Source organism: Somniosus microcephalus, chromosome 11 (genome assembly GCF_052327205.1).
Source record: "Somniosus microcephalus isolate GS21.2 chromosome 11, FLI_Smic_1.0, whole genome shotgun sequence".
Taxonomy (NCBI): domain Eukaryota; kingdom Metazoa; phylum Chordata; class Chondrichthyes; order Squaliformes; family Somniosidae; genus Somniosus; species Somniosus microcephalus.
Window position 1 is genome coordinate 229,327,455 of NC_140997.1, and position 14,727 is coordinate 229,342,181.

The window sequence follows — 14,727 nt, forward strand, 5'->3', positions numbered from 1 at the left end:
GGCGCAAGAGGTCAGAATTGGAGGAACGCAGAGATCTCGGGGGGGGGGGGGGGGTGGTTTATAGGGCTGGAGGAGATTTCAGAGGCCGTGGAGGGATTTGAACAATTGAGAATTGTAAACAGGTACACAGTTTTAATTTTAAACCTTCGCTGGGTTACGTCAAATCATCGTGTGTGATTCCCGACGTGACCTGGGTCTAGTTATTATCTGAAGAAGGATGTTCTTGCCATGGAGGGAGTGCAGCGAAGATTCACCAGACTGATACCTGGGATGGCAGGAATGACATATGAGGAGAGATTGGATCGATTGGGCTTATATTCGCTAGAGTTTAGAAGAATGAGAGGGGATCTCATTTAAACTTATAAAATTCTAATAGGACTAGACAGGCTAGATGCAGGAAGGCTGTTCCCGTTGGCGGGGGAGTCCAGAACCAGGGGTCACAGTCTAAGGATAAGGGGTAAGCCATTTAGGACTGAGATGAGGAGGAATTTCTTCACCCAGAGAGTGGTGAACCTGTGGAATTCTATACCACAGAAGGCAGTTGAGGCCAACTTATTAACTATATTCAAGAAGGAGTTAGATATATTTCTTAAGGCTAAAGGGATCAAGGGATATGGAGAGAAGGCAGGGACAGGGTACTGAATTTGGATGATCAGCCATGATCTCATTAAATGGCGGAGCAGGCTCGAGGGGCCGAATGGCCTATTCCTGCTCCTATCTTCTATGTTTCTATGTAGCGGTTACTGGTAGAGGTGTCTCTCCAGACTTCATCACCGAGGTTACAGGCTCAATCTCTGGGTTGTGACGTGTTAAAGAGCCTCATAATCAGAGCTACTGTAGACTTGATGGCGTGTCTGCCTAGCGGCTCCCCGGGGGACGGAGCGGGGATGGAGGCTGGTAACTGGCTGGAGGGTCCCTGGTCGAGGGAGCAAGCAGTGAGGATGTCTGACCCAACAGGAGAGGAAGTAGAGGAGAAATGGTCACTTCAGCGAGGTACGGGTAGAGAGGCCAATAACTCACTCCCACAAATCCATTATTCTCTATATAAACTGCGCGAACCCCTCGATTAGATCCCGCTGTAACTCTCTCCCATGAACCTGTTCTAATTTATATACAGACCACCTCCATTAGATTCCAGCATTTAACTCACTTCCTGCACATCCACTGTCAATATTTAAACCCCCCGATTAGATTCCAGCACGTAACTCACTCCCGGGTATCTGTTATTCTCAATATTTAAACCACCCGAACCCCCCGATTAGATTCCAGACAGTAACTCACTCCTGGGTATCTGTTATTCTCAATATTTAAACCACCCAAACCCCTCGATTAGATTCCAGCCAGTAACTCACTCCTGGGTATCTGTTATTCTCAATATTTAAACCACCCAAACCCCTCGATTAGATTCCAGCCAGTAACTCACTCCCGGGTATCTGTTATTCGCTATATTTAAACCCCCCGATTAGATTCCAGCCAGTAACTCACTCCTGGGTATCTGTTATTCTCTATATTTAAACCCCCCGATTAGATTCCAGCCTGTAACTCACTCCTGGGTATCTGTTATTCTATATATAAACCACCCCGAGCCCCTCGATTAGATTCCAGCCAGTAACTCACTCCCGGGTATCTGTTATTCTCTATATTTAAACCCCCCGATTAGATTCCAGCCTGTAACTCACTCCTGGGTATCTGTTATTCTCTATATTTAACACCCCCGATCAGATTCCAGCCTGTAACTCACGCCTGGGTATCTGTTATTCTCTATATTTAAACCACCCAAACCCCTCGATTAGATTCCAGCCAGTAACTCACTCCTGGGTATCTGTTATTCTATATATAAACCACCCGAACCCCTCGATTAGATTCCAGCCAGTAACTCACTCCTGGGTATCTGTTATTCTATATATAAACCACCCGAACCCCTCGATTAGATTCCAGCCAGTAACTCACGCCTGGGTATCTGTTATTCTCTATATTTAAACCCCCCAAACCCCTCGATTAGATTCCAACCAGTAACTCACGCCTGGGTATTCCTTATACTCAGGGTTTCCGTCCATTCCACTGGTACCTCAGCGACTGCCTTGCCCTCAGGTGCTATTTCTCTCAATGCCACAATAGAATAACAGCATTCATTGTCAGTTTTAGTTGAACCTGATCTCGGGTTAGAAACACAGCACCTGGTACCAAAGGGCCCACATCTGCCCCGGGCGACACTTAAGTCAGTTGCAGAGGCCCTGGGCACCTCCAAAACCCCAACCCTGAGGAAGATTCAGCGCTGCCAACAGCAGCCTCGCCCGTACCAACGAGAATCTGCCGAGACATTTGCTTGAAGTCAGTGTCGCCCACCCTGGGTTCAGGAGGGGAAAATCCAGGTCCCCGGCTTTTTGAGCGCAATTCGGTGCAAAGCGCATGCGCAGCTGTGATATCCCCCCCCCACTCCCCCCATGGTCGAATAGGCCGTCGACGAGGCTTCAGTGGATCCCGTGGCAATGGACAGCGGCCGAGCGAAACCCGCTGAACAAACGGTTATAGCGAAAGTGGTTTGAGTTACCCGCTTGTCGCTCATGGCGTAGATGTACTGGTAGTCGGGGCTGAACACCAGGTCCCGGAGTATGGGGCTCCCCTCGGCCACGGTCACGTTTTCGTACAGCATCGGACCTCCCGGGCCTGGAGTGATGGAATCAACCAGAATCTGCAAGACGAACACAAGAGAACTGTCATTAGCATAAATAGATTAGGAGGCTTTAGGCCGTAAAGAACAGTCTCACGTACAGATACCGCACCCACCCCTCTCCCGACTCATCATATTTCACGACTGACACTCAACATTTCGGCATGAGGTTGCACCACGCACAGAAAAAGTTCAAAGCCTTCGAGCTAGAGACGGTGCGGAGGGTTCCGACTTGAAAACAACGGGAATGGAGGAGGAGGAGGAGGAGGAAGGGGTTAATTGAAGCCTAAATGGTGCCACTAAAATCAAAATGGGAGGAACAAATAGTGGAAGACGGGTTTGAAAGGGAATCACCCGTATCTACACTCTCCAAAATAACAACAGAAAACGCTGGAAAATCTCAGCAGGCCAGGCAACATCCGCGGGGAGAGAAACAGAGTTAACGTTTCGGGTCGAAGACCCTTCATCAGAAGGCCATTCTCCAGCTAGTTCCGATTGAATTAAAATATCTACTTATAATCATTAAGTCAATTTTTGAGTCTTTATTGCTAGGTTGAACGTGACAGGTTTGAGGGCTAATGGAATAAGGAGTAGGGCATTTATTCACTAGACTGCCAGTCGACCACAGAACGATACTTGGATTCAATTTTTCGACTGAACTGACATTATTACCCCGAGTTGCAATTGGCAGTAATTTAATCCCCGCTAATCTCAAATACAATCATCAGGCGGCACAGAGCACCCCCGTACCGACAGCCAATCTCTGTGTCCACCACAACACAAACCAAAAAGCAAATCGGAAATAAAAAACAACTTTACAACCTCAACACGTAGTTCAACAATTTCAGATCGGAACCTCTGGTCCCCACATATTTTCAGACGGCAGCTGTTGCTGATGATTCGCCTGAGGGGTCGGCCGTTTAGGACTGAGATGAGGAGGAATTTCTTCTCTCAGAGGGTCGTAAATCTGTGGAATTCTCTGCCCCAGAGAGCTGTGGAGGCTGGGTCATTAAATACTTAAGGTGGAGATAAACAGATGTTTGCAAGATAAGGGAGTGAAGGGTTATGGGGAGCGGGCGGGGAAGTGGCTTTGAGCCCAAGATCAACCGTGATCTTATTGAATGGCGGAGCAGGCTCGAGGGGCCAAGTGGCCTATTCCTGCTCCTATTCCTTATGTTCTTATGTTCACTACACGACTGTACTATGTTGTGGATATTCAGTCCCCAAAGCAGAGTCATTAATATCTTGCGAAATTCTGCTTCCTTTCTCCTTCTGCACGTAATCCAACTGTGAGCCAGCCCCTCACAACCAACTTCTCATTAATACAATGCCCTCATTAGAAGCATCGTCTCTCCAGTTCTCCCTCACTGCGACACAGTTTTTGTTGGGACTCCCCAAAGACTCTGCGGAGAAAGTCTTCTGTAATTTTAATCTCGGGCACATTGAAGTGTAAATATATGCAACTTGCTCAACAATTGGGAGCGATTAATTAAATAGCAGCTTCTGGGAGCCGGGCGACACCATCACACCTCCCATTATTTTTGGGTCTTTAGGAAAACAAACACCAGTCTTTAATTACGGGCAAAGCATCCTGAGCCACCTCCAGCGCTCACCAATTGCATCGAGCGGGGAGGTGAAGAGTTTGAATTTTTTTTTTAATGAATCGGCAAAAGGAAATAAGATCTCCAGCAGTTATCTGTCATCGCCTCGCTCCTCAGCGAATCGAGCTGGCTCCCGACCAGAAGTGAAAGATTCCTCCTCTTCCCTCCGAGTTCCCCGCCGCCTCGATTCTCCTGGCTTCTGGGAAGTGAGGAGAGTCCTCCGCTCCCTCGCCACCGACTCCATCCCTCTCCCTGGCAACTGTCTGAGGCTGAACCAGACCGTTCGCAACCTTGGGGTCCAATCTGACCCCGACATGAGCTTCCGACCACATATCCACGCCATCACCAAGACCGCCTCCGTAACATCAGCTGACTTTGTCCCTGCCTCAGCTCATCTGCTGCTGAAACCCTCATCCATACCTTTTTTTCCATTCGTTCCTGGGATGTGGGCATCGCTGGCAAGGCCAGCATTTATTGCCCATCCCTAATTGCCCTCGAGAAGGTGGTGGTGAACCACTGCAGTCCTTGTGGTGAAGATGCTCCCAAAGTGCTGTAAGGGAGGGAATTCCAGGATTTTGACCCAGCGACGATGATAGATCCGCCGATATATTTCCAAGTCAGGATGGTGTGCAACTTGGATGGGAATTTGGAGGTGGTGGTGTTTCCATGCGCCTGCTGCCCTTGTCCTTCTAGGTGGAAGAGGTCGCGGGTTTGGGAGGTGCTGCCGAAGAAGCCATGGCGAGTTGCTGCAGTGCATCTTGTAGATGGTACACACTGCAGCCACGGTGCGCCGGTAGTGGAGGGAGTGAATGTTTAAGGTGGCGGGTGGGTGCCAATTAAGCGGGCTGCTTTGTCCTGGATGGTGTCGAGCTGTACTCAACCAGGCAAGCGGAGAATATTCCATCACAATCCTGACTTGCAGCCTGTAGATGGTGGAAAGGCTTTGAGGAGTCAGGAGGTGAGACACTCGCCGCAGAATACCCAGCCTCTGACCTGCTCTTGTTGGCACAGTATTTATGTGGCTGGTCCAGTCAATGGTGACCCCCCAGAATGTTGATGTTGGGGGACTGGGGCGATGGTAATGCTGTTGATTATCATGGGACTGTGGTTAGATGCTCTATTGCTGAAGATGGTTGGGCCTAGGACACTGCCCTGAGGAACTTTTGTAGCGATGTCGTGGGGCTGAGCTGATTGGCCTTCAACAGCCACAACCATCTTCCTTTGTGCTAGGTATGACTCCAGCCCCCCCGATTCCCATTGACTTCAGTTTTACTAGGGCTCCTTGATGCCACACTCGGTCAAATGCTGCCTTGATGTCAAGGGCAGTCACTCTCACCTCTCCTCTGGAATTCAGCTCCTTTGTCCATGTTTGGACCAAGGCTGCAATGAGGTTTGGAGCTGAGTGGTCTTGGCGGAACCCAAACTGAGCATCGGTGAGCAGGTTATTGGTGAGTAAGTGCCGCTTGATAGTACTGTCAACGACACCTTCCATCACTTTGCTGATGATTGAGTGTCGACTGATGGGGAGGTAATTGGTTGGATTGGATTTGTCCTGCTTTTTGTAGACAGGACATACCTGGGCAGTTTTCCACATTGTCGGGTAGATGCCAGTGTTGTAGCTGTACTGGAACAGCTTGGCTAGAGGCGCGGCTAGTTCTGGAGCACAAGTCTTCAGCACGACAGCCGGGATGTTGTCAGGGCCCACGGCCTTTGCTGTATCGCGGTTTGCTCCGATTTGCACACTCACTCACGGTCCCTCAAAGCATTAATGACACAGAGGGGACAAAACGATGATTGCAGAGTGTACAAAATGCCAGTACACCAGGGAAAGAATCTCTCCCTATTACCAACCAGATGGTTAATAAATTCAGCAGCCTTTCCTGTCCTTTGGACAGAACATGCAGTATTACTTTCAAGTTTTATCTGAGGAGATTGATTAGCTAGCTGTGCCTGCCAGTATCACCTCCAGCAGGTTAGCGCACAGCCATACTTCAAAGCTGTTGACTTATCTATGAGGACCAGACACTGACACATCTCCCAATTAACTCTTTGCGTCTTGCAGCAGTTCAGCGGAGAAAAATATTTGAAGTGTCTACAACGACCAATTAAAAAAAGCCTAATTGCTGCAGTAACTGTGACGATGGATTAGGCTGGGCTTTGGTTATTCCCTTCAGCCCTCAACCAATACCTAGAATCATTGTATGGTTACAGCACGGAAGGCGGCCATTCGGCCCTTCGAGCCCGTACCAACTCTCAGCTACTCTCACTCCCCTGCCCTTTCCCCGTAGCCCTGCAATTTTTTTTCCTTCTAGACGCAGAAGGCATCAAGGGGTATGGGGAGAGAGCGGGAATATGTTATTGAGATAGAGGATCAGCCATGATCACATTGAATGGCGGAGCAGGCTCGAAGGGCCGAATGGCCTACTCCTGCTCCTATTTTTCTGTGTTTCTATGTTTCAGTTACTTATCCAACTCCCTTTTGAAAGATAAGATTGAGTCTGCCTCCACCACCCTTTCAGGCAGTGCATTCCAGATCCTCACCACTCGCTGCGTAAAAAATCTGTGACCTCTGGTTCTCGACCCTTCCGCCAATGGGAACAGTTTCTCTCTACCTACTCTGTCTAGACCCCCCATGATTTTGAACACCTCTATCAAATCTCCTCTCAACCTTCTCTGCTCTGAGGAGAACAACCCCAGCTTCTCCAGTCTATCCACATAACTGAAGTCCCTCATCCCTGAAATCATTCTCGTAAAAAAATTTCTGCACCCTCTCTAAAGCCTTCACATCCTTCCTAAAGTGTGGTGCCCAGAATTGGACACAATACTCCAGTTGGGGCCGAACCAGTGTTTTATACAGGTTCATCATAATTTCCACACTTTTGTACTCTATACCTCTATTTATGAAGCCCAGGATCCCATAAACCTTTTTTTAACTGCTTTCTCAACCTGCCCTGCCACCTTCAACGATTTGTGCACATACACCCCCAGGTCTCCCTGTTCATGCACCCACTTTAGGATTGTACCCTTTAGTTTATATGTCCTCTCCTCATTCTTTCTACCAAAATGTATCAATTCTCACTTTTCTGCATTAAATTTCATCTGCCACGTGTCCGCCCATTTCACCAGCCTGTCCGTGTCCTCTTGAAGTCTATCACTATCCTCCTCACTGTTCACTATACTTCCAAGTTTTGTGTCATCTGCAAATTTTGAAATTGTGCCCTGTACACCCACGTCAAAGCCATTAATATGTATCAAGGAAAGCAGTGGTCCTAGAACCGACCCCTGGGGAACACCACTGTATACCTTCCTCCAGTCCGAAAAACAACCGTTCACCACTACTCTCTGTATCCTGTCACTTAGCCAATTTCATATCCATGCTCCCACTGTCCCTTTTATTCCATGGGCTTCAACTTTGCTCGTAAGCCTATTATGTGGCACTTTGTCGAACACCTTTTGGAAATCCATGTACACCACATCAACCACGTTACTCTCATCAACCCTCTGTTACCTCAGCGAAAAACTCGATCAAGTTGGTTAAACATGATTTGCCTTTAACAAATCCATGCTGGCTTTCCTTAATTAATCCACACTTGTCCAAGTGACTGTTAATTTTGTCCCTGATTACTGTTTCTAAAAGCTTTCCCACTACCGAGGTTAAACTAACTGGCCTGTAGTTGCTGGGTTTATCTTTACACCATTTTTTGAACAAGGGTGTAACATTTGCAATTCTCCAGTCCTCTGGCACCACCCCTGTATCTATGGAGGATTGGACGATTATGGCCAGTACCTCCGCGATATCCTTCCTCAATTTCCTCAGCATCCTAGGATGCATCCCATCTGCTCCTGGTGATTTATCTACTTTAAGTACAGCCAGTCGTTCTAATACCTCCTCTTTATCAATTTTCATGCTATCAATTATCTCCACTACCTCCTCCTTCACTATGTCTGTGGCAGCATCCTCTTCCTTGGTGAAGACAGATGCAAAGTACTCATTTAGTACCTCAGTCATACCCTCTGCCTCCATGCGTAGGTCTCCTTTTTGGTCCCTAATCAGCCCCACCCCTCCTCTTACTACCCTTTTGCTATTTATATGCCTATAGAAGACTTTTGGATTACCTTTTATGTTGGTTGCCATTCCATTCTCATACCCTCTCTTTGCCCCTCTTATTTTCTTTTTCACTTCTCCTCTGACCTTTCTATATAAAGCCTGATTCTCAGATGTCTTTGCAACCTGACATCTGTCATACACACACTTTTTCTGCTTCATCACATTCTCTATCTGTTTCGTCACCCAGGGAGCCCTGACTGTAGTTGCCCTACCTTTCCCCCTCGTGGGATTGTAGCTCGACTGTACCCGAACTAGTTCCTCTTTAAAGACATTATAGTTTTGCCTGCCAATCTTTGACTCCAGTTTACCCGGGCCAGATCCGTTCTCATCCCACTGAAATTGGCCTTCCCCCAGTTAAACATTCTTACTCTAGATTGCTCCCTGTCCTTTTCCATAGCTAATCTAAACCTTATGACACTATGATCACTGTTCCCTAAATGTTCACCTACTGACACTTGCTCCACTTGACCCACCTCATTCCCCAGAACCAGATCCAGCAATGCCTCCTCCCTCGTCGGGCCGGAAACATACTGATCAAGAAAGTTCTCCTGAACACGCTTCAGAAATTCTTCCCCCTCTCTGCCCTTAACACTATTACAACCCCAGTCTATATTCGGATAGTTGAAGTCCCCCATTATCACTACTCTATAGTTCTTGCACCTCTCTGTAATTTCTCTGCAAATTTGCTCCTCCATATCTTTCCCACTATTTAGAATACATTTAGTGTAATGGCACCTCTATTATTTCTTAACTCGAGCCATATAGATTCTATCCTCGACTCCTCCAGGACATCTTCCCTCTCCAGTCTAAAACAGATAAGGAAAGAACTTGAATTTCTATAGCTCCTTTCATGACCTCAGCACGCCCCAAAGCGCTTAACAGCCAATGAGGTATAAGAACATTTTTTTTTGTTTTGTTTATGGGATGTGGGCATCATTGGCAAGGCCGGCATTTATTGCCCATCCCTAATTGCTCGAGAAGGCCGTGGTGAGCCGCCTTCTTGAACTGCCGCAGTCCGTTTCGGAGCAGTTTGTTACAACTGAGTGGCTTGCTGGGCCATTTCAGAGGGCAATCAACCACATTGCTGTGGGTCTGGAGTACCATAGACCAGACCGGGTAAGGGCGATTTCCTTCCCTAAAGGACATTATGAACCAGATGGGTTTTTACGACAATCCGATAGTTTCATGGTCACCATTACAGATACTAGCTTTGAGAACATAAGAAATAGGAGCAGGAGTCGGCCATTTGTCCCTTCGAGCCTGCTCCGCCATTCAATAAGATCATGGCTGATCATCGACCTCATTTCCACTTTCCTGCACTATCCCCATATCCCTTGATTCCCTTAATATTCAAAAATTTATCGATCTCTGTCTTGAATATACTCAATGACTGAGCCTCCACAGCCCTCTGGGGTAGAGAATTCCAAAGATTCACCGCCCTCTGGGTGAAGAAATTTCTCCTCATAGGACAATCCCCCCATCCCAGGAACCAGTCTGGTGAACCTTCGTTGCACTCCCTCTACGGCAAGTATGTCCTTCCGTAAGATGACCAAAACTGTACACAATACTCCAGGTGTGGTCTCACCAGGGCCCTATATAATTGCAGTAAGACGTCTTTACTCTTATACTCAAATCCTCTTGTAATAAAGGCCAACATACCATTTGCTTTCCTAATTGCTTGCTGTACCTGCATGTTAACTTTCAGTGATTCGTGTACAAGGACACCCAGGTCCCTCTGAACACCAACATTTCCCAATCTCTCACCATTTAAAAAATACTCTGCTTTTCTATTTTTCCGACCAAAAGTGGATAACTTCACATTTGTACTTTGTTACTGCACAAAAGTACTTTTTGAAGTGTAGTCGCTGTTGTAATGTAGGTAACGCGGCTGCCAATTTTCGCACAGCAAGATCCCACAAACAACAATGTGATAACGCTCAAATAAACTTTTTTTTTAAAGTGATGTTGGTTGAGGGATAAATATTGGTCCAGAACTCCCCTGCTCTTCTTCTATTCATGGTCGTAGGATCTTTTACATCCACCCGAGGGGGCAGATGTCTCATCCGAAAGACGGCACCCCCGACAGTGCAGCGCTCCCTTGGCATTGCTCTGGGATCGTCAGCCTGGATTTTGTGCTGAACAACTTCAAACAAATTAAGAGAGAAAAAATTTGAGAGGGTGCAAGAGGAGGCGAATGAGGCAGAAGATTTACAAGTTAATCTCACACGTGCATATATCATGGCGTTAATCATTTCAGAGTCCAAACAGAATTATATTCCCTCCCCAATCCTCAACTATAACACAATCACTCATAAATCTAACCTCCCTTTTCTTTGGGTGATTTCTGTAAGACAAGCATCTGGGAGTCAATCCAAACCGTAGATGTGGTCGGGAGAATGGAAATTTTGGTCCGCCCCCCTACCCGCATTGAAGCGTCGCAAGGGGCTTCCTCCAACCACCCCCCCGCCCCGCCTCTCGTGCCCAAAGAATGGCCCACGGAGGAATGGCACAAGTCGTCAGGAGATGAAAAGGCACACAGAGGGCACGAGACGCACTTGATTCCTTGTCTTACGAAGCAGGCAGCTGTTCAACAAAGCAACCATAACCCAACCACTAAGGAATGCCTTTGAATGTCAGCTGCAAACCAGGGAAGATCTTCTGCTTCATCTCCGTGTTCCTCTTTGGGCAAACAGCCCAGTGCCTGTGCATTCTCCAACTGTGCCTGTTTCAGATTCTTCTCCCTCACCGCCCCCCCCGCCGCCTTGTTTAAACATTCCTTCCTCAACTAAGCTTTTGGGCGGTTGTTTTGAACAGACAGCTCCTACCTCGGAAGAGACTGACCACAGCAACTGCTCAGTTACACAGGACGCGGCAATGGTCAAGTGTGGGGATTGGAACACACTGCGCAGAGGATTGGTAGACCGTATGTTTTTGTGACCGGGATTTCTTGATGGGGAGCTACCCCAGTGGCTCAGCAGGCGTGCGCACTGCCCAGTGAGTAACTGAGGGATACAGAGTGGAAACATTTGACCCTCTGTCTGGGTTGGCGTGACCCAAGAGGATCAGGGGGTGGCCATGGGTCACGACAATAGCTTGAGCCCTAGTGGTCAAATAGAGAACAATATTGGAGAGATCTGTGAGCACAGGACTTCCCCTGGGGAATAGCGCAGGGCAACCCAAAGACATGGGATGGCAATGAGTTATTCTCTTCATAAATTTTGACAAATTACAAAGAAAAATCTGGTCAAGTGAGTACTGTATTTTTAACATTAATCAATGATCCGTCAATGTTCAAGGAAAGAAAGAACTTGCACTGATAAGAACATAAGAAACAGGCGCAGGAGGAGGCCATTCGGCCCCTCGAGCCTGCTCCGCCATTCAATAAGATCATGGCTGATCTTCTACCTCAACATCCACCTTCTTGCCCTATTCCCATATCGCTTGGTTCCTAATATAAATATTGGCCAGGACACCAGGGAGAACTCCCCTGCTCTTCTTCGAAATAGTGGCGTGGGATCTTTTACGTCCACCTGAAGGGCAGACAGGGCCTTGGTTTAACATCTCATCTGAAAGATAGCACCTCAACAGGGCTGCACTCCTTCAGCACTGCACTGGAGCATCAGCTGAGATTTTGTGCTCAAGTCTCTGGGGTGGGACTTGAACCCACAACCTTCTGACCTCAGAGGCAAGGGTGGTACCCACTGAGCCACGGCTTGACATCTGATAGAGTGATTTACTTCAGAAGTGCAGTCACTGTTGTTATGTGGGCCAACGCAGCAGCCAATTTGCACACAGCAAGATCCCACAAAGAGCAATGAAATAAATCACCAGCTAATCTGTTTTTCGTGGTGCTGATTGAAGCACGAACGTTGGCCAGGACACCGGGCAAACTGCCCTGTCCTTCGAATAATGCCGTGGGATCTTTTACGCCCACCTGGGTAAGCAGATGAGGCCTCATCTTTTAACGTCTCACCTGGAAGACGGCACCTCCGACGGTGCAGCGCTCCCTCAGCACTGCCCCTCCGACGGTGCAGCGCTCCCTCAGCACTGCCCCTCCGACGGTGCAGCGCTCCCTCAGTACTGCCCCTCCGACGGTGCAGCGCTCCCTCAGTACTGCCCCTCCGACGGTGCAGCGCTCCCTCAGTACTGCCCCTCCGATGGTGCAGTGCTCCCTCAGTACTGCACTGGGAGTGTCAGCCTGGATTATGTGCTCAAGTCTCTGGAGTGAGGTTGGAAGCCACAACCTTCTGACTCAAGGGACGAGAATGCGTCTACTAAGTTGGTAGGCAAGGCTTTCCTGGGAGTGGGGGGTGGGAGTTGATAAGAGAAGGGAAATCTCACCGCCACCTCCCAGATCTCTTTGGTCTGAACCGCACTCCACTGATGAATGAGGCACCTGTTGGTGATTGGTTGGAACAAGCCACACCTACCTAGACAATCTAATGTCCCCCAGAGAACAGCTCTCCATCAGTCAGCATAGAATCCCAACAGCACAGGAGGAGGCCATTTGGCCCATCGTGCCTGTGCTAGCTCTAAGGATAAGCCATTTAGGACAGAGATGAGGAGGAATTTCTTCACCCAGAGAGTGGTGAACCTGTGGAATTCTCTACCACAGAAGGCAGTTGAGGCCAATTCATTAAATATATTCAAGAAGGAGTTCGATATATTTCTTAAGGCTAAAGGGATCAAGGGATATGGGGAGAAAGCAGGGACAGGGTACTGAATTTGGATGATCAGCCATGATCTCATTAAATGGCAGAACAGGCTCGAGGGGCCGAATGGCCTCCTCCTGCTCCTATCTTCTATCTTTCTATGAAAGAGCTGTCCAATTAGTCCCACTCCCCTGCTCTTTTCCCCTTAGCCCGGCAAAAAAATTTCCGTCTCTACTATATGTAAAATTCCCTTTTGAAAGTTAACTATTGAATCTGTTTCCACCGCCCTTTCAGGCAGTTAGGGTGGGGTATTGTTAAACTATCGCTCACCTCCCCCAAAAGCCCCAAGGCAAAGAACGCAAATGTCCTTGTAGTATCAGACACTCAAAATATTAAGCTATTGAATGGACATTCATTCCAATTTAAAGTGTGCACTGTTAACTAGAGCGCTTTTAATTTTATGTTTCAGTTTCATACGGTTTCATTTTACATTTGCCGAGTGAAGGATAATGGGGCCATAATCACACCCAATTAAAAGAAGGTTATAACAGGCACTTGCCAGCAAATCAAATTTCAGCTCCTCCGACAGATCCAGTCGTTAAATGCACTGCTTAGTTAGTGAGGAACTGGGCCTACACTCAGGGCAATGAAGTCCCAGCCCGAATCAACTTGTGTGTTGGGGGGGGAGGGGACCAGAACCAGAACCAGAAGCAGGGACCATAAATACAAGATTGTCACTAATAAATCCAATAGGTAATTCAGGAGAAACTTCTTTACCCAGAGAGTGGTGAGAATGTGGAACTCGCTACCACAGGGAGTGGTTGAGGCAAATAGCGTAAATGCATTTAAGGGGAAGCTAGATAAGCACATGAGGGAGAAAGGAATAGAAGGTTATGCTGATGGGGCGAGATGAAGAGGGGTGGGAGGAGGCGCGAGTGGAGCATAAACACCGGCACGGACCAGTTGGGCCGAATGGCCTGTTTCTGTGCTGTACATTCCAGGTAATTCTATGCAACCAATCCCAGCCAAGGTGGTGATGCAAAGACTCATAGAAACATAGAAGATAGGAGCAGGAGTAGGCCATTCGGCCCCTCGAGCCTGCTCCGCCATTCAATGCGATCATGGCTGATCATCCAAATTCAGTACCCGGTCCCTGCCTTCTCCCCATATCCCTTCATCCCCTTAGCCTTAATAGAAACATAGACTGCAGGTTTTCCTCAGCAGCCAAGGCTGGGGAAAAGGGGTAGAAAGTTAACGAGCGGTGCGGCTCCTCGGTCAGCGCTGGCTCAGTGGGTAGCACCCTCGTTCTCTGAGTCAGAAGGTTGTGGGTTCAAAGTCCCACTCCAGGGACTTGAGCACATAAAGCTAGGCTGATACTCCCAGTGCCAGTACTGAGGGAGTGCTGCACTGTCGGAGGTGCCGTCTTTTGGATGAGACATTAAACCGGGGGCCTGTCTGCTCTCTCAAGTGGACGTAAAAGATCCCATGGCCACTATTAGAAGAAGAGCAGGGGAGTTATTCCCAGTGTCCTGAGCCAATATCAACATCACCAAAACAGATGATCTGGTCATTAACACATTGCTGTTTGTGGGAGCTTGCTGTGCAAAAATTGGCTGCTGCGTTTCCCACATTACAACAGTGACTACACTCCAAAAGTACTTCATTGGCTGTAAAGCGCTTTGAGATGTCCGGTGG

At 48.0% G+C, this 14,727-nt stretch overlaps 1 protein-coding gene across 1 annotated transcript in view; it reads right to left on the reverse strand.

Moving 5' to 3' along the window:
• The window catches only part of LOC147111318 (plexin-A1-like), a 616,616-nt gene that overhangs the window by 357,970 nt on the left and 243,919 nt on the right, over positions 1 to 14,727 (reverse strand). The window contains exon 4 of the mRNA XM_086002083.1: positions 2,552 to 2,692. Coding sequence (XP_085858209.1) covers positions 2,552 to 2,692 — 141 coding nt within the window. The remainder of the gene's footprint in view (positions 1 to 2,551; positions 2,693 to 14,727) is intronic.